A 23,043-nucleotide genomic window follows, 5' to 3' on the forward strand; every position below is an offset into this window, starting at 1 on the left:
AAACCTTGCTGCAGCTAACTCAGGCGCTCGGTGGCCTTCTTCAAGTTTCTGCTCCTGGAAAGGGACCACGACTTGCGAACTCCACTCCGGCTGCCCGCTCCCTGCAATCGCACAGGCGAGGTCCCAGAGATAATCAACACCACCAACTACCAAAGAACCCTAACCCCGAATCGAAATCACACTACTAGTTTGATGTCCCACAGTTTTGGCAACACAGGTTGATTTTTGAGGCTTTCAGCAGCAAGATGTAGGTCCTTTATCTGTTTTGAGGGCGGGATATTTAGCATCCAGCACTTCGATCACACGCGCCTGAGTAAATGTTGGTTTTGCGAAACGCACTTCGCATCCCAGAGGTTTCTCGGAGTAACTCGTCCTTAGGAGTCACCGCGGATGGGGGCAAAAGCGCCGAGCACACCCATTTTACAGCAAACAACGCGGTGCAGCCCTCAGCGCACCCCGCGCCATGCGGGCAGCCGGCTCTGAGGGACCGATACCCGCTGAGGGCAGAGGGATTGAGCTGAGCGGTGACGGGGAGCACAGGCGAGGTGCCCGATGCACCGACTGAGCCCCAGAGACTGCGGGACACCCACAGGGGAACCCCCGGCCCCAGAGCGGCCCCAGAGCGACCCCAGCGCGGCCGCCCCGCGCTCCGCCCACCGCCGGGGCGGGCCGGGCCCGCGCATGCGCCGCACCCGCGCCGCGCTCGGGCCGCGCCCGCCTGCCCGAGGTGCGGGGGGGCGGCGGGGGGAGCCCGGCCCGGGCCGGATTCCCGGGGTGCGCTGGTCCCGTGCCCAAATGTGCCCCAGTTTTCCTCTGGGACTGTGACGGAGGCCGGGAATTGAGCCCCGAGGTACGGCCGGGTGGGGGGGAGCCTTCGGCAGGGCCTGCGAGGGAAGGGTGTTCGGTGGGGGACAGAGCGCGGTGGCTCCGCAGGCTCTGGGCCTGTGGGGCGCTGCTGCTTCACCTGGAGTGACACTTAATGATACCCTGAAAGCCGCTGTTGAGGCCAAAAATGCTGTAATTGAAGATAGGACGAGTTAATGGTACACTTCAGTGCTGCACACTCCCAGTGAGCTGGCTAAGGATTTGTTTTCCCCCCCTTTCTTTTTCCAGTTTATTGAAGACGGGTGTGAAGGTTGGAATATTGGTAGTTTGTCTAACAGGAAAATACAGATCTTGAATTCTGAGGGAGGAAATCAATTATCTTCCTCCTTTTATCATTGAGTAAATAAAATATACTGCTGGTATATTGCTATTTTAAAATTATTAATATAGTATTCCTGACTAATAGGTCATGCTTTTATTTTTCAAATTATGTTTAATGTTCCTGTTCTGTGTCTCTCCTGCCATCTTTCCACAGGTGCTATGGGCTAGACTTTTTTTTTCTCAATAACACTTAGTAAATTCAGCTTTTAAAGATTTGAAAATGTAAATGAAAATCTGATAATTTTCAAAAGTAGTTGAGTGTCTATCGCATCTGAAGTCTGCTTTTAGACATGACAGCAATGTGAACAGTGAGCATTCTGATCTGCATCCTTAAATGCACCATACAGGAATATCCCAGTCATTTTAAGAAAGATAGTGCAGGACTGGAATGTGTTGCAAGCAATATTTATTTCTTTTTTCTCTAGTTTTGAAATAATATTTGACCGATCTCAGCACTGATTCAGTCTTTTGCTGGTTTGTAATTTGTTGTCTGGTCTTGGCCCTGATCCTGCAAAGCACTAAAACCAGACATAATTTGAAACTCAAATAGGCCTACTGGATATATCAATTTAAATGTATGCACTCTCTATAAAATTGTGGCCTTTGTTTATATCTGTGCTTTACTCCTGTTGTGTACTTTGGTTCTGCAAGGAAAATAAGAATTTAACTATAAAAGCTTCTCTGTGCATGATTCACTGCTCTTTAGTCAAAATAAATGATTTTTCTCCAGATTTTGCTGCCGTCACTGGATGTAAAAGTTATCATTGTACTTAGTCTTTTGAGTTAGGAAACAGAACTTTTTTTGCAAGCCTGCAGAGGAGAGAGAATTGATAGTTAGAAGTCTGAGCTGAATTGAAATATCATTTACAGTTGTTATGATGCACAGAGCGCTCGTTGGAATTTACCTTTGTTTCCACTACAGGGATGAAACATTTCGTTTTAGTGCTGGAATAGCAAGCTCAAGGCTGTGTCTCTTACAGCAGCTGGTAACAACACGAACAGTTAATTAGTATCTGCAACTTAAGAAGAAACCTATACCCCACCCTTATTCTTCCTTGTCACCCCTGTGCCACTGAGGCCAACACTGGCTTGTCCTTGCTTCTGATTACCTTGGCTGGTGTGTAAGAAACCAAATACTTTTACTTACCTGGGCAATAATTCTACCTGAGTACGATTTTTGTAATCAAAATTTTGTTAGACCTGTAACTGTATTTTTTATATTGGTTTTGAAGTACAGGGAAAAATACTTAAATGCTTCTCCAGTAATTTTTAAAAAACTTTTTGAAAATTAGCATAATTTACTATGTGAATAATTTTTTTTAATCCCTGAATTTTGTTTGTAAAGTTGGTATCTTTAGACCTTGTTTAGAATAAATTGCGTTTATAATTATTTATGTTAGTATGTGACAAAAAAAATACTTTGAAAGATTTTAATATTCTCTAGGGTTTATTAATGCTGTAGAGACATAGGCAGTAAACTTCTATCAGTGTGCAAAATTACTTGACCTTAAAGCAATAGGAATGTATTCTTGTAAGTCTTCAGAGGAATTAATTTTTTCTCCAGAAGGAATCCATCATGGCTGATGACTCTCAGAGAAACTTCCGCTCAGTGTATTATGAAAAAGTGGGGTTTCGTGGAGTTGAAGAGAAGAAGTCACTGGAAATTCTGTTAAAGGATGACCGTTTGGGCAAGTTGATTTCACTGTTTGCTCTATTTCTTGGTGATTAGGGGCTGGGGAGGGAGTATAATCCCTGATTATAATCCCTGAGTTAGTGCTAGCAGACCTTTGATTTTCGAAGATCTGGAAATCGGATTTTAAAACTATTGAAGGTTTGTCAGCTTGCTTGTTTCTTCTTTTGCTGTCAATTCCATCTAACTTCAAAGCAATGAAGATGTTACTGCTGTTGGTCCCTGAGGAGTGCCACATCTCTGACAGAACAGAAAGATAAATGTTGTCCCTTTAAAAAGGGCCTTAATTGTTTTGACAGTGACATGCTTTACAAAATGCCTGTAAAAATGGTCCAGTTTCCTCCTGACGAAACCTGGAGTAGTTTTACTGTAAGTCAGGCCAATGTGAAAGCAGTGAAAGCATTTGTTGATAATATGCGATGAAATAGGGAATTTCAATCTACAACTAAAGTTTGTCATACTTTGATGGGTGAGAGATGCAAACCTCTTTATAACCATATTTAAATTTGTCCTGAATTTTTTTTCTTCTCATTTCATTACAGATATTGAGAAGCTTTGCACATTTAGTCAAAGGTTTCCTCTTCCATCCATGTATCGTATACTGGTGTGGAAAGTGCTTCTAGGTATGAAATATAACATGAAATGTAGAATTTAGGAAGGTGCAATTTTTTTCTCTTTTTGTTTGTTTGTCTTTTTTTTGTTTGTTTGTTTTTTTTTGTCTTTGAAGTTTAAAGTAATGACATAGATAATTCTACCTTGCTTACTGATACATATGTAGTCTGCTTTTGTATCCACCTCGGATGCACAATGGCAATTATAAAACAAGTTTTTGAGAACTTTGCTGAAGCAATGTGTCTAGGAGAGTATATTTCTGCATTTAACTTTGTAGCACTATCCAAGCACATTTATGAAATGGATTTGAAATGTGGATTTTGAGAAGTCACTGATACATGATAAGATACTCAGTTGTGCACCTGAAATAACAGACAATTAAGCTGAAGTAAAGTTGTGATTAATTTTAAGATGGGTGAAGCATGGAATGCATGTTTATTCTGGAGAGAAGCTTCGTATTCTGTGGAATATTGGTTTCTTGTGGTTTTGCTTCTGGCTGAAGACAAGTTAATGGTATCCCCAGAAACTTCAGAAAGCATAAATAGATTATATTTTCCTAGAAATGCACTAGTCAGATGACTAATTAAAAAGTATTAATGACTTTGCACTAACTGGTCAAGTGCATTGGTTGACTAGATGCAAGATAATGTCCACTTGCAGACAGGAAGGGTTTAAAAAAAATCTTAATTTTTTAATTCATTTTTCCCCCTCCAATTATTTACATTTTGAAAGTTGTGGCTTCATATTCCTGATGATGTGGATTTGTAAGCCTTTTTTTTGGCAAAGGCAGTAAATAGTGCACAAAAGGGGCAAGATCTAATTAAAAAACTTGAAGTTCTTGGCATTGAATTTACAGAGTAGTCCTACTTGATAGAAGGCTCTGCCATTAAAAAGGTTATTGTACCCTGGGCACTAATGAAGTAGTCAGCATCCTTTAAAATATTGGTAGTGGGAAGTACAGCATAGGAGTTTTGGACAAGCAACTCAGTACAGAATCCTTCAGCCAACATTACAATAGCAAAACACATCTCTGCAAAATTGCAGACCTCACTGCAGAGCCAGGTCTTGGGCTGTTTTAGATAAAGGATTTGTGAATCATATGATAACACAAAACACCTTCTGAGTCAACTGCATGGAAAATTATACTGGTTCTTAAAAGTATTTTGTCTTTTAAACCCAGAGTGATTAATTTCACAGCATGAAGTTGTTTCAGGGGAAGTTTAGTTTGGATATCAGAATAAGGCTCTTCACCCACAGGGTGGTTGGGCAGTGGAATTGACTCCCCATGGAAGTGGTCACAGCACCAAGCCTGACAGAGTTCAAGAAGTGAACTCTGCTCTCAGGCACATGGTGTGATTCCTTGGAGTGGTCTTGTGCAGGACCAGGAGGGGGATTCAGTGGTCCTTGTGAGTCCCTTCAAACTCGCGATATTCTATGATTTCAAGTATTTGTACTGTCATTCTATGACGTGCCTTGGGTGAACAGAGGTGTAGGGACTTTCCTTAGGTTGCATTTCAGTGTTAACAGCTATCAGAAAAGCTGGTGTTGAGAAGGACAGTGCAAAATAACTCTCCCTACATGGTTGGAACCACAGCTCAGTCCATTTCTGGTGGGAGGTTTTATGTGACCTCTAAATAACTTAAGAAAAGGAAGTCTGTCCTGTCAACAAAACTCTCTCAGACATGTACCAAAGCTTGCTGATGTCCCAGGCGACATGGTGTGTCAGCAATGTCTTCGTTACCCTCCTGTTCAAGGATGATTCATGGTGGTTTCCAGGCACCCCTCTTGTTTCAGCTACGTTTTGCCTGCCTAAGGTTGTCCTCTGTGTTTGAGGAGAACAGTTGGCAGTATGTACGTACAGTTATGATGTTGAATCTCTTTTGGCATATCATGAAAAATGTCTTGCTTTCTTCCAGCTTTTGAAGTGCAGACAGGTTTGCAGCTGGAAAAGAAAAGATAATTTTCTGTCTGATGTGCTTGTTCCTCAACTCAGCCATTTCATGGTGTAACACATGGCAGGAATACTTTTTTTCTTTAAATGAGAGGTAAAAGGAGCAGGTAGCTTGTTTCAGAACTGAGTTTTAAAGAAGACTTTGTTCTCATGGATTTCTACACTGGGAAATATTCTGCTCCCCTAGTGATAGGGAAATAGCATTTTTTTTTGCCTAGGTGTATGTAAGTTTTTGTTTCTGTTGAGGTCTGTGACAGTTTTGTTGTGAACATCAGTGCATGGCCAAATTGAGTCTCAAGTTAGGGGAAGGATTGAGTGAAATGGTAAGTATCTCTTCTGGACACGCAGTATAATTTTCTTTGCCTTTCTACTTAGATACCTTTTATTTTTATATTTTTTTTTCTTCCAGGAAGCTAGAAAAGATATTTGTGTTGTGCTAAGAAAATAACAAATGTTACTTTACAAGTGACTATGTGGCATTCTTAAGTTTTAATCTTTAATTGATTCAACTGATTAATTTTGGTTTTTGAATGTCATTTTAGGGGGAATTAATTCCTGATACAGTGAGTAAAGAGTTTTCTGGCAGTAAAGTAATTAATACTGCAGTGAACAGTATCTTTGGATTAGTTAATTGCACATACATATTCTCTGTCATCTCAGATAAAGTCTAGAATTTGAGAAAATGAACAGCTAATGTATATAAAAATCATTCTACACTGACTTTGTTTTCAAAATAAATGGAAGCTGGCCACAAATACCCAGCTAGTACTGTACTGATAACTAGATGGGAATAAAAAGTAACAAGTAGGACTGCTCCTTACAATTGTTTATATTTTCTTTTATTTTTTTTTATTTAATTTTTTATTATTTTTTTAGGAATTATTCCACCTCACCACGAATCTCATGCTTTGGTGATGAAGTACCGGAAGGAGCAGTACTGGGATATTCACCATGCTCTTCATGTGATCCGGTTTATTAATGATTCTACCCCGCAGGTTGATGTTTTTCTCCGCATATATCAACTGGAATCAGGAAAATTGCCTCGAAATGTAGCTTTTCCATTGGTCAGTGGCGATTTTAACAGTCTTTTAAATACAGTTCTATATTGAACTTCAAACTATAAACCAGTGAGAAACTGAACTGCAAGTCACCCCACAAATGTCTGTAGATAGGCCGAGTAAGGTGAATGGGAAACAGAGAAGCACTGGTATAAAATAAGGAATTTTTGTCAAAGTGCTTTTCTCTTTTCCTTTCCCTAAGTACTTATGTAAGATTTTATGCCTTAAAATCTCTTTTGTGCATTTTGCCTGCTAGGTTTCAAGCCGTTTGTATGCCAGGGCGCTTCAGTTTCTTTATAGCACTGAAATTAAAATGACATCTCATTGGAGCTCATAGGTTCTAACGTGTCCTGGAACAAGGGTAATTCAGAGCCTGTACAAGCAGTGATTTAATTCAACTTGCATCAGATATTTAAATTATTTGTTTTTAAATCTAGACTTTAGTGGACTGCCCTCTTTTTTTTTTTCAGTCTGTATTTACCTGGGCTTCTCTCAGGTAATGCACGTACTCTGCTGTACGCAGTGTACACCCATATGGTTAAATGAGGCTGTGTTGTGATGGTAAATTAGCTGTGTTGTGATGGAAACAATGTGTGGTTCTTTCTTTTCTCCATGAAATAGGAGATGATGAAAGAAGCCACAGAGCTTTCTAGGTGGATTTTTTTCCTGTAGTTAATTTATCTAGCCCAGCTTAATTTGTAATTTTTCACCCGTAATCACAAATTTTGACATAAGTACTTAAAGAGAAATTCAAAATAAAAAAAGATTGAAGTTAGTGTTGAAAATTTGGTAAAATTTAGAACTGGAGGATTACCTGCAATTTTCTCTTATCAGAGGAGGAAATGTTTTCATACCCTTACCATTTCCTAGGAATGTGGCTGTCCTACCCTCCTAATTTCCTTGATCTTGGCATGTGATGCAGTGGGCTGAAAATTCCTCCTTTCTAGAGCAGTATTGCCTTCTGGGCAAGTGTTTTGTCAGTGCATCCCAGAGCTGCTCTCAAGACTGCGGTGAGGTTTCGTAGCGATGGTGTTTAGCAGAGCCCCAGTCATTAGTCCTGTAACTCAGGTTTGTTTTGCTGCTGAAGAAAGCATTTGTTCTCTTTTCAGTGCAGTCACTGTCCCCTTAAACATATGAGAGGTTACTCTTAATGATAATGCAGGTGTTTTATTGTAGAGGCAGAGGGAGATGATAAAGAGATGTCAGATTGCTCTAAATATTTTGAAATGTTTGAGTAACAAACGGAAGACTGCTGAGTGTTCTGTGTATCTGAGTGCAGAGAGTTCAAGTAGGGATATGTGTGTATTGCAGCAGTCTGCATGGCAGAGGCATACCCCAGTAGCATTTAAGACTCTCTATACGCTGAAGCATGTTTTGGTTTTAAAAGCAATGCAAATCTTAATTGCTCTGTTTTAATAGATCTCTGTCATCATCTGCAGCTGCTGCCCAATATCTTGTTTAGGAACGTCAGAACAGCTCATTGTGTACATTAATTCATGTTTTTTTTCCCCAAATAGCAGAGAAAAAGAATATAAGAATAATTTATATCAGAATAGTCCAATACCTCTGTGTAGTTCACGTTTTTTCACTTTGTTTTTCAGGAACCTGAAGATGAAGTGTTTCTTGCTATTGCTAAAGCAATGGAGGAAATGGTAGAGGATCCTATAGAATGCTATTGGCTTGTCAGTTGCTTTGTGAATCAGCTGAACAGCAAGCACAAAGATTCATTACAACAACTGGTAATGAAAAAAAAATAAATATTTTTTCTTTTTGCAAGGAGAAGCAGTCATGGAAAGTGTTAGTAAAGGGAGACAACTGGAGCAGCATAAGCGACACCCTTGGATTCTGTTCCACCAGCTGTTTTGAGAATAGGGGAGGAATGCTTTTTGCGTTGTGATTGTGCTGCCCTGTCTAATGTAACGTTAGAAATTGTGTTTTGTTTCCAATTACCTTTTTTTTTTGCCTAAAGGTTACATGGTATCTAGTTGAATTATGTGTCTCACAAATTGGTCACTTAAGAATTTTCTTTAAACAATCAAAAATATCAAAAGTGAAGAACATCTTGATATATGTCTGCTACTTTTTAGGCTGTATCTCTGGCATTCATATGCTGCTCATTGGATGATAGACAAAGCACAGTTTTGCTTTATAAATGGAGCAGAGTACTCCGTCTTCAGAAAAACAGTATGTTGCAAATCAAATTATAATGAAAAGTGGAGTAGTTTTCTTTTAGTACTGATCATTTCAATGCTATCATATAATATTAATTTTGAATTTCTGTCTTACTGATTTGTAAAATTAGACTAATGTGTACTTATCAAAATTATGAAAGCTCTTGTAATTTATCAAATAGCCTTAACAGATAAGGAGCTTTTAGTTAACAATATTCTCTGAGGTAAAAGTATCGAGTACGTGCGCATCAACAATTGCTGAATAGAAATCTGCTGTGGAAAATTATGCCTGCCCTTGTTAGTTCCTTTGGAACTAAGAAATAATTTTTAAACCTACCTTCTGTTTCTCTGGGTGGTACATTCAACTATACCAGTTCAAAGGAGAAAGGAATATTTTTCAAGTGTATGTTTGTATGATGTAAACAGTGCCAAGTGCCTCCCTCCCTAATTTTTTTTTTTTTTTTTAATACAATCAATATACCATGACTCAGTAGGTGAGAATATGGGCAAAGGAATTGTTTTCTGCCTTTGACAGCTGAAGTCCTTAGCAGTTTCCCTAACTATGACAAAGCATAAAGGTAGTCAAGAATTTATGAAAATGTGTATTGTGTTACATTAAAATTTAAACAAGATGAGAAAATTATCCACATGCCTGAAATACTTAGGGTTTTTAAACAGTAAATCAATGTCCAGCTTTTAATGGGTTGCACAGGGATTTGCTCTCAGAATTGATTTTTTGGGTTTTGCTGCATTGTGTGTAGATTTGTTTTTGATGTGTGCTAAGGCGATTTGGTTTAGGTGAATGAAACTCAATTTTACTTCTGAAGGTAGCAGTAATTAGTGCACATTTAATCCCTGCATTGCCTTCAGCTCTGAAGCACCTCCTTGCACAAGGGAATACTACATATCTTGGAAATTCTGCTAGTGGTCAGCAATTTAAGGTAGCTGAGGTTGCTTCTTTGGTTAAGTACATAATTAATTAATTGCAAAAGTCAGTAACACTTGTATTTTGTAACAAGAAAAACAATGAATGTGCATTATTTTAATATGTTATTTTGTATCAGTTGAATTTTTAAGACAGTGCTTGTCTTACAGTGTGCATTAACTATGAAGGTATTCTGATGGGAGTTACCTAAAATTTTCTAATTCTTTCTCAGCCAAAAATTTTGGAGCAGTATTTGAACATTGAAGATAACAGACTACTAATGCATCTGAAGGCATGTGCTGCAATGAGCAAACTCCCCTATGATCTTTGGTTTAAAAAGTGTTTTGCAGGATGTTTACCTGAGTCCAGTTTACAGAGGCAAGTTAGTTTTCTTTTTTTTTTTTTCTGTCTGTAACTGCATAGCAATGTCAGCTGTCATCACTGGCAGGTAAAGAGCTTTCCATATCTGTATATTTCCATAATCTGTAAGATTATGGTATTAACTTTATTGCTAACTTGGAAATGATAAAATTGGATTTAATTCTTGTTACTCTTGTAACTGATGTAAATAACTCTTGTTACTGATGTAAGATAATCAATCTCTGTGTGATTGTTTCACCCACTGAAGATAAAAAGACTGGAGCTAAGTATACCAGCTGATGCTGTTGGACACTTAGTGCCTCCTAGCATGTAGAACTCCAAACCCTCTGTCACTGTTGCATAACTGAATGGCAGTCAGTTTTTGGGCTTTTTGACAAAAAGCTGTGCTTGGGGAGTGATTGTAATATTGTATTAGTGTTAGATGAAAAAGATTGTGGGAATGTGTATAGGTTTTGGTTGGGGTAGAGTTAGATTTCTTCAGAGTAGCTGGTATAGGGCTGTGTTTTGGAACACAAGGATGTTTTTGGAACACAGTTCCTGCAGAGCAGCATTTACACAGTATCATTCTGCTCCTCACTAGCAAGGAGGCTGGGGGTGCACAAGAACGTGGCTGGGAGGGGACACAGCCAGGACAGCTGACTCCAGCTGACCCAAGGGATATTCCATGTGCAGTCATGCTCAGCAGTTAAGCTGAGGAGGAGGTTGGCAGCTGGGAGCACTTGCCTGGGGACTTGCTGGTCATCAGTCAGGGTGGTGGGCAACTGTTCTCAGTTGTATCACTTATCTCACGTTTTATTTTCCTCTCTTTGTTATGTTTTTCTTATCTTCCTTATAATTTTGTGGAAATTATTATTTCTTTTTAATTACGAAACTTTATTTCTCCACCCACAAATTTGTTTCCTACTTCTACCCTTCCAATTTTTCCCCCATCCCTCTGGTGGAGGTAGTAAATGAGTGGCTGTCTGCTACTCAGTTGCTGGCTGGGAATAAACCATATCAGAATGTTTATTTTAAAAAGTACTAGGGTATATTAGTTATTACAAACTTAATGAAATAGTAGATTATATTTGGATTCTACAGTTAGAAATAGATTGTTGAGCTTTTAAAAGGGAAAAGTTCTTGTGCATGACACTTCACTGAAGGGCTTTTGAAATGAAGCTTGTATGATTTCTCTAATTCTGCTGCCTGAGAACTCTTGGAAAGTAGGGAATTCAAGCTCAATGCAGAGAAACATTTTTCTGCATTTATAAGAGTTGCTGATAGCTGAACAGGATGTGGCACAGAGAAAATAATGGTGTCATTTTCAGCTGTCTGAAAACTTCTAGAAGTAACAATGTTCAATGGAAGCTTTACTTGGAGGGAATCACAGGAATCCTGTTCAGTGGCTAGAATAGGAACCTAGCATGGAAACAGTGCTTTGTAAATTGCTTTGTGTTAAATGCTTTTACGGTGGTAAAGTTGGTCATAACCTGAATAGTGGATGCAGTGTTTGTTTATCTGGGACTTCATGTTCCATGGAGGAAAGTGGAAAATGGCTGTTTTAAAAAATGTTTTATTTATCCTTATAAGAATTAGAAGATTTTAGGAAACAAGCTGTAAGATTAGAAAACATGCTCTCTGCTCTTGTTGGACCATGATCTTTGAGGTTCTGTAGGTTTTATTGTTGCCAATGATTATGTTTGAGAGAAAAAAATATTTGTGAAGGATTGAGACCTTCAGGTGCAACACAGTAATTGTTACATGGTGAATTCTTCTCATCAAACACCTATAAGGCTCCAAAATGGTCTTGTCTGCTTAGTGATTGTGTGTGATGTGGTGGTTGAAAGCTTTTACTACTTCTGTGACTACAGAAATTACGTAAGCATGTATAGTATAGGATGTTTGTTACAGTTTAGAGCTCATGTGATTCAATTTTGCTACTGGATCTTATGGCTGTGGACAAGAGCTGAGGGAGGAATTTGTATCAGAGCAGATTTGCTCTTGGAAGATGAATTTTAAATTTTAAAAAAAATTTCTTATTTTTTAAATTTTAAATTTTTGATTTTTTTAAATTTCTGCTGAAAATTGAAAAATTAATGGAGCTGTGTCAACCTGATGGTGTAAAAGGAAAAATATAGATGAAGAATTTTGATTTCATATTTAATCTTGCCAGAATATTTGGTTTCAAGTGTCTACCGTTTTGAATCAGTTTTACTTGCATGAAATATTTTGTCTAATCAGTATTCATCTTTAACATTCCAATACACTGTTTCATCTTACTGAAATAGAATTTTTTTGATTACCTGGAATTTTTTAATACTTTTATTCCCCTGGAAAAGGTCAAAATACTGGCTTTTTGGATCACTCGGGAGGAAAAACAAATTTCACTGTTGGTACATCTGATGGCAGAACAATCCCTTTTCCCAACAGTTCTTGTGGGAACATGATGGAAGTGCACTTTTTCTTGGCAGTTTAGGTTTGTGAATTATTCAGTTGTAATCATAATGGCCTTATTCACTGAGGAAATAACATATATCATGGGTAGTATGTGACAGATGAACTTAATTAATGCTTGGTGATTTGGTTTGGATTAGGATCTAGAAGCCCCAGTGCTTATCTGAAATGCATCCAAATGTCAGTGTTGAAACTGCTGAAGTTTGAAGGTCTCCAGTTCTCCTGTGAATTTTACTTACTTTGTTGTCAAGTGAGAGATTATCTGAACACAGTCTGTCATGATTTATTTTCACTTATGATTTAGCACTGCATTTCTTAGAGAGGCTGCTTGCTTTCTATGATCTGTAGTCTTATCTGCCAAGCAGATAAATCTAAATTTCATGGTTTTGTTTGTTTGTTTTTCTCTAAGGTGTACAAGACTTGTACATGCTGTGCAGAAATTTTGCCTGGTAATGATGAGATGAAGTTGCACAATACCACTGACAATGACAGGCATTGGCACTCAGTATAGTGTTTTATAGCACACTTCAAGTTACACCATAGGTAAAATTTATGCATCAGTTTAATTTCAGTGGGCTTGGAAAATACATACAGGCAGGTTTCATGTGGAAACTTTGGCTTTGAGCTTATGCAGTGTCTGATGCACTTGGCATATTACGTGATGAGCTTCTTAACAGACTTCTTAAAGGCATCACAGTGGTAAAAGGGAGGAGCGGACTGGCCATTTCAAAGACTCTGGATCCCACCTGGAATATAGACAGGATGCTTCCTGGAACATGAGCCAGACTTTAGCAGAGGTTTGCGAGGCACAGAAAGGTGTGCTTCTCTCTGAGACATGGAGAGAACTGGATCACACCTTTGTTTTCATACTCATCATTGCCCTGTCCGTTTGATTCGTGCAGCAGCATATCTGCTCATCTGTTTGGTAAGATCATGTGTGGAAAATGTTCCAGCAGTGTTGTGAGGGCCCTCAGCTGGAGATCCCTGCTCTTAAACTTTGGGATCCTCTTTGTGACTTCAGCTCTACAGACAAAATGGCATTTTGGCTGCCAGTTTAATCTGGCACAGTCAGTCCAGATGACCCAGCAGAAGCAGTGCAGCTTTGCAGTTGTAATTGTGAATGAGTCAGGCTTTTTTTATGGCCTAATGATGCCACTCATGTATCAGGCCCCTGCCTAATGTTGTTTGTACTCTGCACTGAAGGCTTGGCATTGGCTGGGTGGTGTTAGGTTATTAGTCTCTGGTGATTTGCTAGTGGCAAAGTATTTGGTCATTCTCCTGAAATCTTATGACTTTCAAACTGGCACTACCTCATATATTAATATAATTCTGTAGTTTTACATCTGTGCTCTCCACACCCTGCATAAATTACATTTGGTTGTAAAAATGTAAGTAATTTGTTAATAGAAACAACAGAAATACAGAAAATGCCTTAATTTTACTGTGGAGCAGGAAGGCCTAAGAACGTGCATGTGGGCTGCTACTACAGAGAAACTTAATTCAGTTTGTCTCACTGAGCTGCTTCCCAGGTCTGCAAATGGATGGGCACAAGATCATGATCAGGGTGAGAATTCTGTGAGCCTCATTGTGTCCCTCCATGCCCAGTTAGCTCTGGAAGGAAACCCAGAAGTGCAGGCAGAGGAGAAAGCATTTGTTCTTTTTAGATAGCTCTTGCCTGGGTGGCTGGAGGATCAGAACCAGGAAATGAGGTTGAATTTACCCTTCAGCATAGGGAAAATCTGTGAGGTTAATGTGTCAGAAAAAGAGAAAGCAGCAGTGCTGTGATGCTTCTTGTGTATTATTGCACTGTAGTGGTGCAGGAACCTCAGAGAGTACCTGGAGAATGGCATCCCTTCACACACAGGTGCACACAGAGTGAGTCCTACTTGTCTATAGAAGAAGCTCAGTGAAAAGTAAATTGTTTCATTTGCATAATCCTTGGCATGCTCTTTGCCTTTATAGCTTCCTATTTAATTTTATTTTTCCTTGTGGCTGGCAGTACTGCTTCGCTGTTCAAGAGTGTTCCTGTGGCTAATAGAACAGATGTATTTCACAGAGGGTGATAGTCACACAAAACATAGTGAATTTCATTCAGAATATGTATTTCTTTTTCTGCCTTCCTGAGTAGGGCTGTAGGCACAGTTTCATGATGTTTCTCTTATACTTTCCTGCTCTCCAGGAGTATCAAAGAACAGGTAAAAAGTTCAAGTCTCTAGCAGTAAACTTGACCTCAAATGATTGCTATTGAAACAGTGAAAGCAGGACACCTGTTACCATCAATGGATACACAGTGTATAAAGACTGCTCTATTAGAATAGGATCCACAGAAAATATGTTTCCTTGAAACTGCTGTGGGTTTTTTCCGCTTTCGACAGTTTATATTGTTGTTCCTGTCTCTGCTGATACAGACTGACAGGTGCTGACTGTTGATCACAGTGTTGCACAATCATTCCTGATTACCACCACTGGTGGAGTTGTACTGAGAGTAACAATAGCTGGGAATGTTAAGGGAAAAATATTGCAGCAGACACAGCTGGTTAGTGCTGACATCTCACTCAGTTTTCTGTGCACCATCTTCCAAAATTTGTTAAGACACTGGTGATTTAGATACTGCATCTGTTTTGCCATTGTTAAAGCATTTGTTCTGGAATCAGACTAAATAATGCAGGAAAACAATAGAGTGTTGTGAGCATAGCATGCAACCTAATGTAATTATGGAGACTGAAGTCAGAAGAATTGGATGCAAAATAATGAAAGAAGACTGGATGTTTTATAAGAGGATTAGTAAGTTGGTTTTCAAATTAACACGAGCTTTAATATGAACTTTAAAAATAATTTCCTGTTTTTGAGATCTGCTACTCTCTGTAATTGTCACTTGTAATTACAGTTTTGATGCACATGAAACACACAGGGAAGTTTTTTTGTATTCTAAACAGATCTTTTTGTGAAGGAAGATGCTGTAGAAGTAAACAGGGGTGACCTGTACATTGTGGAGCAGAACTGTTGTCTCAGTTTTCTCATATCCTTGCATTAAAGCTTCCTAGACCTTACTTCAACAGCAAAGTAATATTTGCAGTGATCATTTGTTCTGGGATGCTTGAACCACAAATGAAGCAGTAAGAGTTTGATCTTGGATTGTGTGTTGTTCCTGTCCCTATGGGGATTATACTAATTGTTTAATTATAGCAAGACAGGGAATTAAAATTAAATTGCAAAGGGGAAAGAAATTGGCTGTGCCTTTTTTGTTTCCTTCTACTTTCAAAATAGTCCTGAGGATCTTACACATTTGTTTTTCTCTTTTCTTTGTTATAAGTTAGAATCTAGTCCTGTGTCTGAGTTTGTGGCTGTTGCCTCAGATGCCTTCACTGGGCATGACTGGAAAGTGCCTGGCTCCAACCTTTTTGTGCTCTCCCATCCAGTACTTGTTTACATTGATGAAATTCCTCAGATCCTCTCTTCTCCAGGCTGAGCAGTCCAAGCTCTCTCACCTTTCCTCATAGGAGTAATTTCATCATCTTAATGGCTCTCTCTCTTGGCTGGGTTCTCACCTCTTAATTCCTTGTGTCAAAGTGTGATTCTGCATTTCAGTTCAGCTGTCAAAAGTTTGTGTCATGCCTGCGTTGTGCTCTCCTGGCACGCTGGGCTGAAGGGCAAATTCTTCTGAGAGAGGTCATGCAAAGATTGATCTGTCACTGGAAGGAGCAAACCCATACCCATAGATCCAAATTTGTAGATGGGCTGCAGAAGATGATTTTTCAGTTGGTGTCACTATATTCAGAAATTATGGAGAACAGTGTGTGATCTTTGTTCCCCCTTGTTTTTATTTGGAAGGAGAAATACTTTGAACAAGTGCCCAGAAGGAGCAAGAACTGTAATCCTCAGAAATTCTTTCTGACACAGCTCTTAAAATTCAAGAACTAAAAATAATGTGAGCCCATAAAAGCTGCCATCTGACAGATGGTTTCACACTGTTTTGTGTAGTTTTTTATCGTGAGTCTCTTGATCTGGGCCTGAGAGAGAGCTGCTGGATGAAGGATGATTTCAAATTGTTGCAGGCTGTTTTGGTAGTGATGATCCATTCTAATATTCATCCAAGTTCTGTTCCTGAGGCATTTGGACACCTGCCCTTCATGTTTTCTTAAAACTGTGAGGTCCAGGTAGGGTTTCACATGAGAAGTAGGAGAGCTTAGGTATTTCTGAGAGTGTTTGTGCACAGTAGGATGGATTGGAAGACTTAATAGCTGTTCCTTGTGCCTAATTTAAACATCATGGACTATATCCTGCTGATAGGTCATATTTGCATCTCACACAGCAGTGACCTGGAATATTTACCTGCTTGAGATGTAGTAGTTCAGCATTACATCCCTTTGAATTTTTTAGCAACTTAGCTGATTGAAGAGTATCTTTATTAGGCATGCTAATGAAGTTAATTTCTTTTTTTTTTTTTTTTGCACTAGGAAAAATTCTCATCTTTACCACACTGGTAGCTGTGTAGTTCAGTAGAGTAGTTGTTACAGTACAGACTATTAGCAAGATTTGCTTTTTGTACTTGAGCTTGTAAACATTTCAATTTCTAAACAGCAACACACCATATCAGTACATACCAGCTACTGCTTGCCACCCCTCTGCTCTGTACAGATTGAGGAGTTGATAAAATGTCTTCTATTTATCCTGACCTGAATAATTCAATACATTGCTGTTCTTCAGAAAAATAATCTGGATAGAGATGGTTGTGCAAAGGCTGTTCTATCAGAGAAATAAGCAGATAAACACTGCAATAACGTTTAATGATTCCTTTTCACTTTCTTGTAGAGTTTGGGACAAAGTTATAAGTGGATCCTGCAAGATTCTTGTGTTTGTTGCTGTGGAGATATTATTAACCTTTAAAATGAAGATAATAGCACTGAGTTCTGCAGAAAAGATCACACAGTTTTTGGAAAATGTAAGTACTCTAATTATGCTTTGCATTACCTTTTATAGCTTATAACTATTTCAGCCTGAATCGCTTGCCTGCTGCAGATGTACCAAAAGATATTATTACATTACTGAGAACAGTGTAGCAGTACCAAGGTTAAGGGAGAATGCTCAGCAATGAGAATAATAACTTTTTCTATCAGGAGTTTAGGCTTCCATAGAATAAAGTGATTTTTAGGTTTGGGGAATATATTGTCTGTGTTTGTACAGAACATTCCTTGTGATACTGAAGGGTTTTTCTGTGAAAGTGAGTGCAGGTCAGGTTAGGTTAATTTTTCTGGAGGCTTCTTAGAAGGGTTGGTTTCTGGTACCTTTTTTTTGGCATCTTGCCTGAGTGCAAATCTGTCAATTCAGGGTGTGTTTTCTGTTGATGTGAGGATGGGATCGGGAACCTGACCCTAAATAGTAACGAGCCGTGTCAGCAGGGCTGTAGGGTCTCACTGTAACCCAGGTGAGTTATGTAGGATACAGTTTGAGGTCATGGATAGGCAGTGTGGGTCATGCTTGGTGTCAGGGATGTGTGAAGTGTGAGATGCCTGGCTGCTTATCAGCATTTTGGAAATAAAAGCTTTTTGTCCAAAACCTGGATGTAATATGGTGTGTGCAGGACTGAGGGATGGTGGGATGAGAGGACAGGGAGCTGGGATTCTAGTTTTGTTTTCTTTTTTATAAAGAGATAAAATCTGAACTGGAAATGCAAATCTTTATTTTAAACAAGTCAGAATGGAGTGCTCTGACCAGGCACCTTGCCCTGATCTTTTGTAGATTCCTCAGGACAACACCGACGCCATCGTCAGCAAAGCTGTGGATCTGTGGCGCACGCACTGCGGGACTCCGGCACACTCAGTCTGAGAACTCTCTTGGCTTGTGACAGCTTGGAAAAAAAAGACTGAATGTCTTTTGAAAAGACTTTTTACCACCCTTCCCCCGTCCTAGTGTGATGTTCTTCATTCACCCTTTTGTGTAAAGATGCTATTAAAGCATGGTTTCTGATATGTAAATATTTTTCAATAAATACAGATGGAATGAAAATACTTAGTGGTGGGGTGATGATGTCTGAAGTGTTACTTGTTCATCCAGCCTCAGCATTTTGATTGCAGAGTGTGCTCTCTTGCAGAAGTAAACCTAACTCTTGAAGCAAGGTAAATAGATTTACTTGTAATTTAAAATTGTTTCAGTATGCCATTTATACTTTGTGTAGCTAGTTACTACTTGGAAGCATTCATATGGTGAATTTACCGAATGTCAGCCTGCTGGCTGGTGAACAAGCATGCTTTTGCTAGAAATGTAATTGTACTCCTTTAACACTGTAAGCTTTCAGATAAATTAAGCTTCCCAAATCTGAGGTAGAGGACATCAAAATGACAAGGACTGACATCCTTTTCTGAAAGTATTTTAAAACACTTTCATTGTATCTGTCAGACACCTCTCTATGGCTGTATCTCCTTTGTTTTTCATGGAAGATACTCTAGCAAAGTGGATCTGTGCAGGTATGGAGAAAATCAGTGGGATGAGCCAATATAGTTCAGAATTACAGTCCAGTAATAACCAATGCCTCTGCTGAGTGCTTGGCTCAAAGCTGCTGTAATTTGATTCTTTGGTTTAGATTTCAAAATTATTTCAATGCAGAAATGTAATTAATAATAGAAGTAAAAGTAGAGTGATTAGCCATGGATAGGGATTTACTGGGGAACTGATCTTTTTTCTTGTAAAAGTGTAAAATTCTGTTTCTACCTTTTGCATTGACTGGGGAATTCTACCTAAGAATGTGTTGCTTAGCTGTTATTTGACTCAAATTGGCGCTCAGTTGCTGAGTGCCAAGGATGCTCATTGCACTTGAGAGAGTGTGTTTGGCTTGCACTCAGTGTTGTGCAGAATTGAAACGCTTTAGAAACTTTTGTTTTAAACTGGGTCAGGTTTATCTTGCAGCACATTAAGTGGGGCAGCCTGGGACTTGGCTGGGGTTACCCCTAAAGCCCTGGGGAGACGATCTCTGCTGGATGCTGAGACCTTGCTGCTGGTGTTACTGGAATGCCCAAGTTCAGTCAGTTCAGGAAAAGCACGTTTGTGTCGACTTTGGAATCTACTCTTGTGCCTGCACTGTGGTGTAATCCATGGAGTCCATTTTCGATGGGTGCTTGTTTTCCTGCTGCAGGCATGGGAGCTGGGTAAGGTGCACAGGAAGGACACAAGTTCTGTTAACAACAGCCCTGCATTCTGTAACGTGCAGTGCACAAGTGTTTCAAATAATGGCCACGGGTGCAGTCTGAGACACTGCCCTTGTGAAGGATTCGCCCCTGGCTGCACAGGCAATTCACACAACCCCAAAGGTGTGGGTGCATTTCCAGGGCCTTCACACAGCAGATTACTTGTCATTTAAAAACAAGTAAAGATGACACCGAAGCTGTTTCAGTCCTGAAAGGGAATCAATAACTCATATTCTGTGAAGAGAGGTGCACTGAATCAGGATTAGAAACGCCAGTCAGTGTTACTGCTTCCAGGCTTGCCAGTGAGTGTTCCTCCAATTACTGTTTGACTGAAGGCTCCAGAAGTTTTTTTTTTTTAAATTTAAAGAAGCCTTTCTCTGTTAGTGGGCAGGCCTGGAGCTGCACAGAAGAGAGAGATCAACTTTTACAGAACCATAGAAAGGCTGAAGTTGGCAGGGACCTCTGGAGTCCACGTGGTCAGACCCTCCTGCCCAAGCAGGGCCACCTGGAGCCCAGGACCAAGCATGTCCATGTGGCTTCTGACTGTCTCCAGGAGAGGGAGTCTAACATCTCTTTGGGCAACCTGTACTTGGTAATCCTCACAGCAAAAAACTTTGTGTTTCCACATAAACAACAGCAATTTTACTTAACATCCCATTTCATGTGGGATGGATCCCCAAATGCTGCTCTACTGTAATGTCCAGCTGAAGTTTCTGTGTAGCTTTTTCAGTTCTGTGTACCAAGAAGGATCAGGAGTGTTTCTTTAATGCAGGGTCATTACTTATTGCAGGCTATGCTGAAGAAGGGGAGCTCTCAAGAGAGTGCATGGTGGTTTAATGCCATGCTTCCCTCACTGCTGGTGAGAGGCATTTGTGTGTCTCATAATGGATTCATTCACAAACTTAAGCTGTAGATTTACAGAGGAACCAGTTTATGCAGAATAGGCCCTGAATTCCCAATAAGCTGGAAGTAGGAATCTGGCTCACTTAGGCTCAGTTAATTTTTGGTAATTGCTCAGTTGCTTATACACCCAGAGGAACATAAGGCTTCTCAGAGCCCTGCTCCCCAAGGGAGCAGAGCAGCAAAATGTGAGCTTCCACTGTCCCCAGCATGCAAGTCAGGGGGAAGTTGAGGCAAGGTACCTCTAAAGTCCCAGCCTGGAGCAGAGTCCACTGTTAGGGAAGCCCGGATCTGTCCCTCCAGACATTGTCACCAGCTTGGGGTAGGTGGCAAGCATTCTTGGACCTCTTGAACTAAACCAGTGCAATAGTTGTGGTATCCAACTTGGCACTTCTAATGGGAAGTCCAAGTTCGATCATTTATCTACTATCGCAGTTCCTAACACAGAATGTTTTGATGTTGCACATACTTGAGCCTCCCACTGAAATCTTTGGCTCAGTAAGGTAAGGAAGGGGTTATCTTTGCAACTTGTTTTCTGTTAACCTCTATGTCATCCAGCAGGAACATAAGTTACCTGATATTCATTTTTCCTGAGAAGCTTGGAAATATTTTTTCTTTATTTACATAATTTCTCCTTGACTGGCCGAGTATGTAACTGCTTGCTGCATACTTGCTTGTTCGTTTAGAACCCAACAAATGTTGGGTTGTTTTTGGTTTTCCTTTATGCTTTCTTCCCCCCAGAGACAGCACTGAAGCATTCACTTTGGACAGTGAAAGCTCTCCCCCTCAAGTTTCACCCTGCCAAATATCTTCATGGGCTTTGCAAACAAGAAAAATAAGCTTAATTTGATCCAGTTCTCCCCTCAAGACATATTTTCTCTCCAGAGAGGTTTAGAGCAGTGCCACGTCTGTGTTCTCCCATGCTGCACACATCATCCAGCTGATGTCCAAATGTGATGGAAACTCCACATAAGTAAAGTACTGGCAGATGTCAGAGGATGGTGCTTGAAAAGTGATGAGTGGTTTGGATTTTTTTAAGGGGCCTGACTGCATGGAAAGAAAAGCAGGAGAGCATGGAGACAAAAGTAGCTGAAATACAGTAATTCAAAGGGCCATAAAGTAACAGTGATACAGAGCAGAGTTCTGTGGACAGGAGAACAGCTGTCATCTCCACATGGGACAGCCTCAACTGAAGATGTCCTTCTGAACACCACAGCTCCCATGACACAAATTTACCTACAAGCCAAGCTTTTGTTCTTTCTGCCGCTCAGAGTGGAATTCTGTAAGCAGCTTTGTACCATTTGAAGGCACTGCTGGCCCATGTGGGCACCTGAGGGTGCTGTTGCACTGCCTGCACCTTGCCCTGACAGCTGCACCAGAAGCTCCCACTGCTCAGGAGCAGGGCAGCTGCTTTGTCCCACACAGACCAGCTTGACTGTGTGACCAGGGCACGGCCACGCTGCTGTTTTTGGGCTTGCTTGTCTGGGAACCTTGAGCCAAGGAGCCAAGGGGAGAAATGGAGATGAGGAAGATGACGGCAAAGCAATCCAGCCCTACACCTGTGCTAAGGGCACTGAGCTCTGAGCAGGCACTGCCAAGCAGCAGAGTGTGTTTGTGCAGGTGTGTCTGTCACAGGGAGAATTGATTTTTTTCCAGGCTCCTGCTTCCTGCCTACAGATGGCATTGGATTGCAATTTGATTGCCAGTAACTACATGGACTTCACTGAAGACACACACATCCCTTCACTTAGACTGGTTTTATGAAATGCTTCCATTAAAACATAACCCGTCCCTTTTGTAGAGGTCTCAGTGCAAGAAATTGGACTGTGTTCTCACATTCTCTGTACAATGTATTCTCACCAATATTTTTCTTGTTAAAGCACAGACATTACCATATGTAGCCAAACCACTATATACTGCTGCTATGAAAGCTGTAGCTTTTATGTGGGGGAACAAAACCTACAATTTTGTTTACTTTATTTATCCACATCTCACAGGATAGCCACAAACTTGTTGGCCGTCAGAATGGAAATACATAGAAAGACACACGAAATAGGATTGTGAAGTAGGTGAAAAGTTGCCCAGATGGAAGCAAACCAAAAAAAGCTCAATACCTAAGTTTTGATCATGTTGTGTTTCTCTACCAGCAAGGGAAAGGAACAGAATTTGGTCAGTTAAAGTAGATGGATTTTTAATTTTTGTGTAATTGGAAACCTCTGTGTGTCAGAGGAGGGGAGCTGCTCCCAGCTGCCACTTAGAGTGAGGATGCTGGGTGTCACTGGTCTCCTCAGGGTCAGGATGTTTGCACCATCAGTTCCAAACACTGAAGAGCCTCAGCAGAGCTGTCACCCTTGCAGGAGGTCCCTGAGCCTTTTTGAAGATATGTACTTATTCTTGTGAAAGTTTTTGCTCCTCTTTTCACTACACAGAGGCTTCAACTAATAACCCACTGAAGTTACGCGGGGAAGAAAGGTAACAAAAAATAGGAATATGTGATATGGACGTGCAGGAGTAGAGAATGGCTCCTCTGCTGAA

General features: G+C 40.1%; 1 protein-coding gene across 4 annotated transcripts; it reads left to right on the top strand.

Moving 5' to 3' along the window:
* The first annotated feature begins 681 nt into the window (after window positions 1-681).
* TBC1D7 (TBC1 domain family member 7) lies at window positions 682-18,427 on the top strand. Of its 4 annotated transcripts, none has more exons than XM_058833300.1 (9): window positions 682-850; window positions 2,129-2,323; window positions 2,771-2,894; window positions 3,439-3,519; window positions 6,336-6,523; window positions 8,119-8,256; window positions 9,846-9,991; window positions 17,240-17,369; window positions 18,167-18,427. In XM_058833300.1, exons 3-9 carry the CDS (start codon window positions 2,783-2,785, stop codon window positions 18,251-18,253), a joined length of 882 nt encoding a protein of 293 aa, XP_058689283.1. In that variant the 5' UTR covers window positions 682-850; window positions 2,129-2,323; window positions 2,771-2,782; the 3' UTR covers window positions 18,254-18,427. The 4 variants fall into 4 exon arrangements, with proteins under 4 accessions (XP_058689283.1, XP_058689282.1, XP_058689281.1 ...); XM_058833299.1 differs by having other exon boundaries at window positions 2,774-2,894; XM_058833298.1 differs by lacking the exon at window positions 2,129-2,323.
* Window positions 18,428-23,043: the final 4,616 nt, after the last annotated feature.

Source organism: Poecile atricapillus, chromosome 2 (assembly GCF_030490865.1).
Source record: "Poecile atricapillus isolate bPoeAtr1 chromosome 2, bPoeAtr1.hap1, whole genome shotgun sequence".
NCBI lineage: Eukaryota > Metazoa > Chordata > Aves > Passeriformes > Paridae > Poecile > Poecile atricapillus.

Coding starts and splice junctions, on each gene's coding strand:
- TBC1D7 (XM_058833300.1), top strand. CDS start 2,783: ATGGCTGATGACTCTCAGAGAAACTTCCGCTCAGTGTATTATGAAAAA. Junction 9,992..17,239: donor CCTGAGTCCAGTTTACAGAG/GCAAGTTAGTTT, acceptor ACTTTCTTGTAG/AGTTTGGGACAAAGTTATAA. Junction 17,370..18,166: donor TCACACAGTTTTTGGAAAAT/GTAAGTACTCTA, acceptor GATCTTTTGTAG/ATTCCTCAGGACAACACCGA.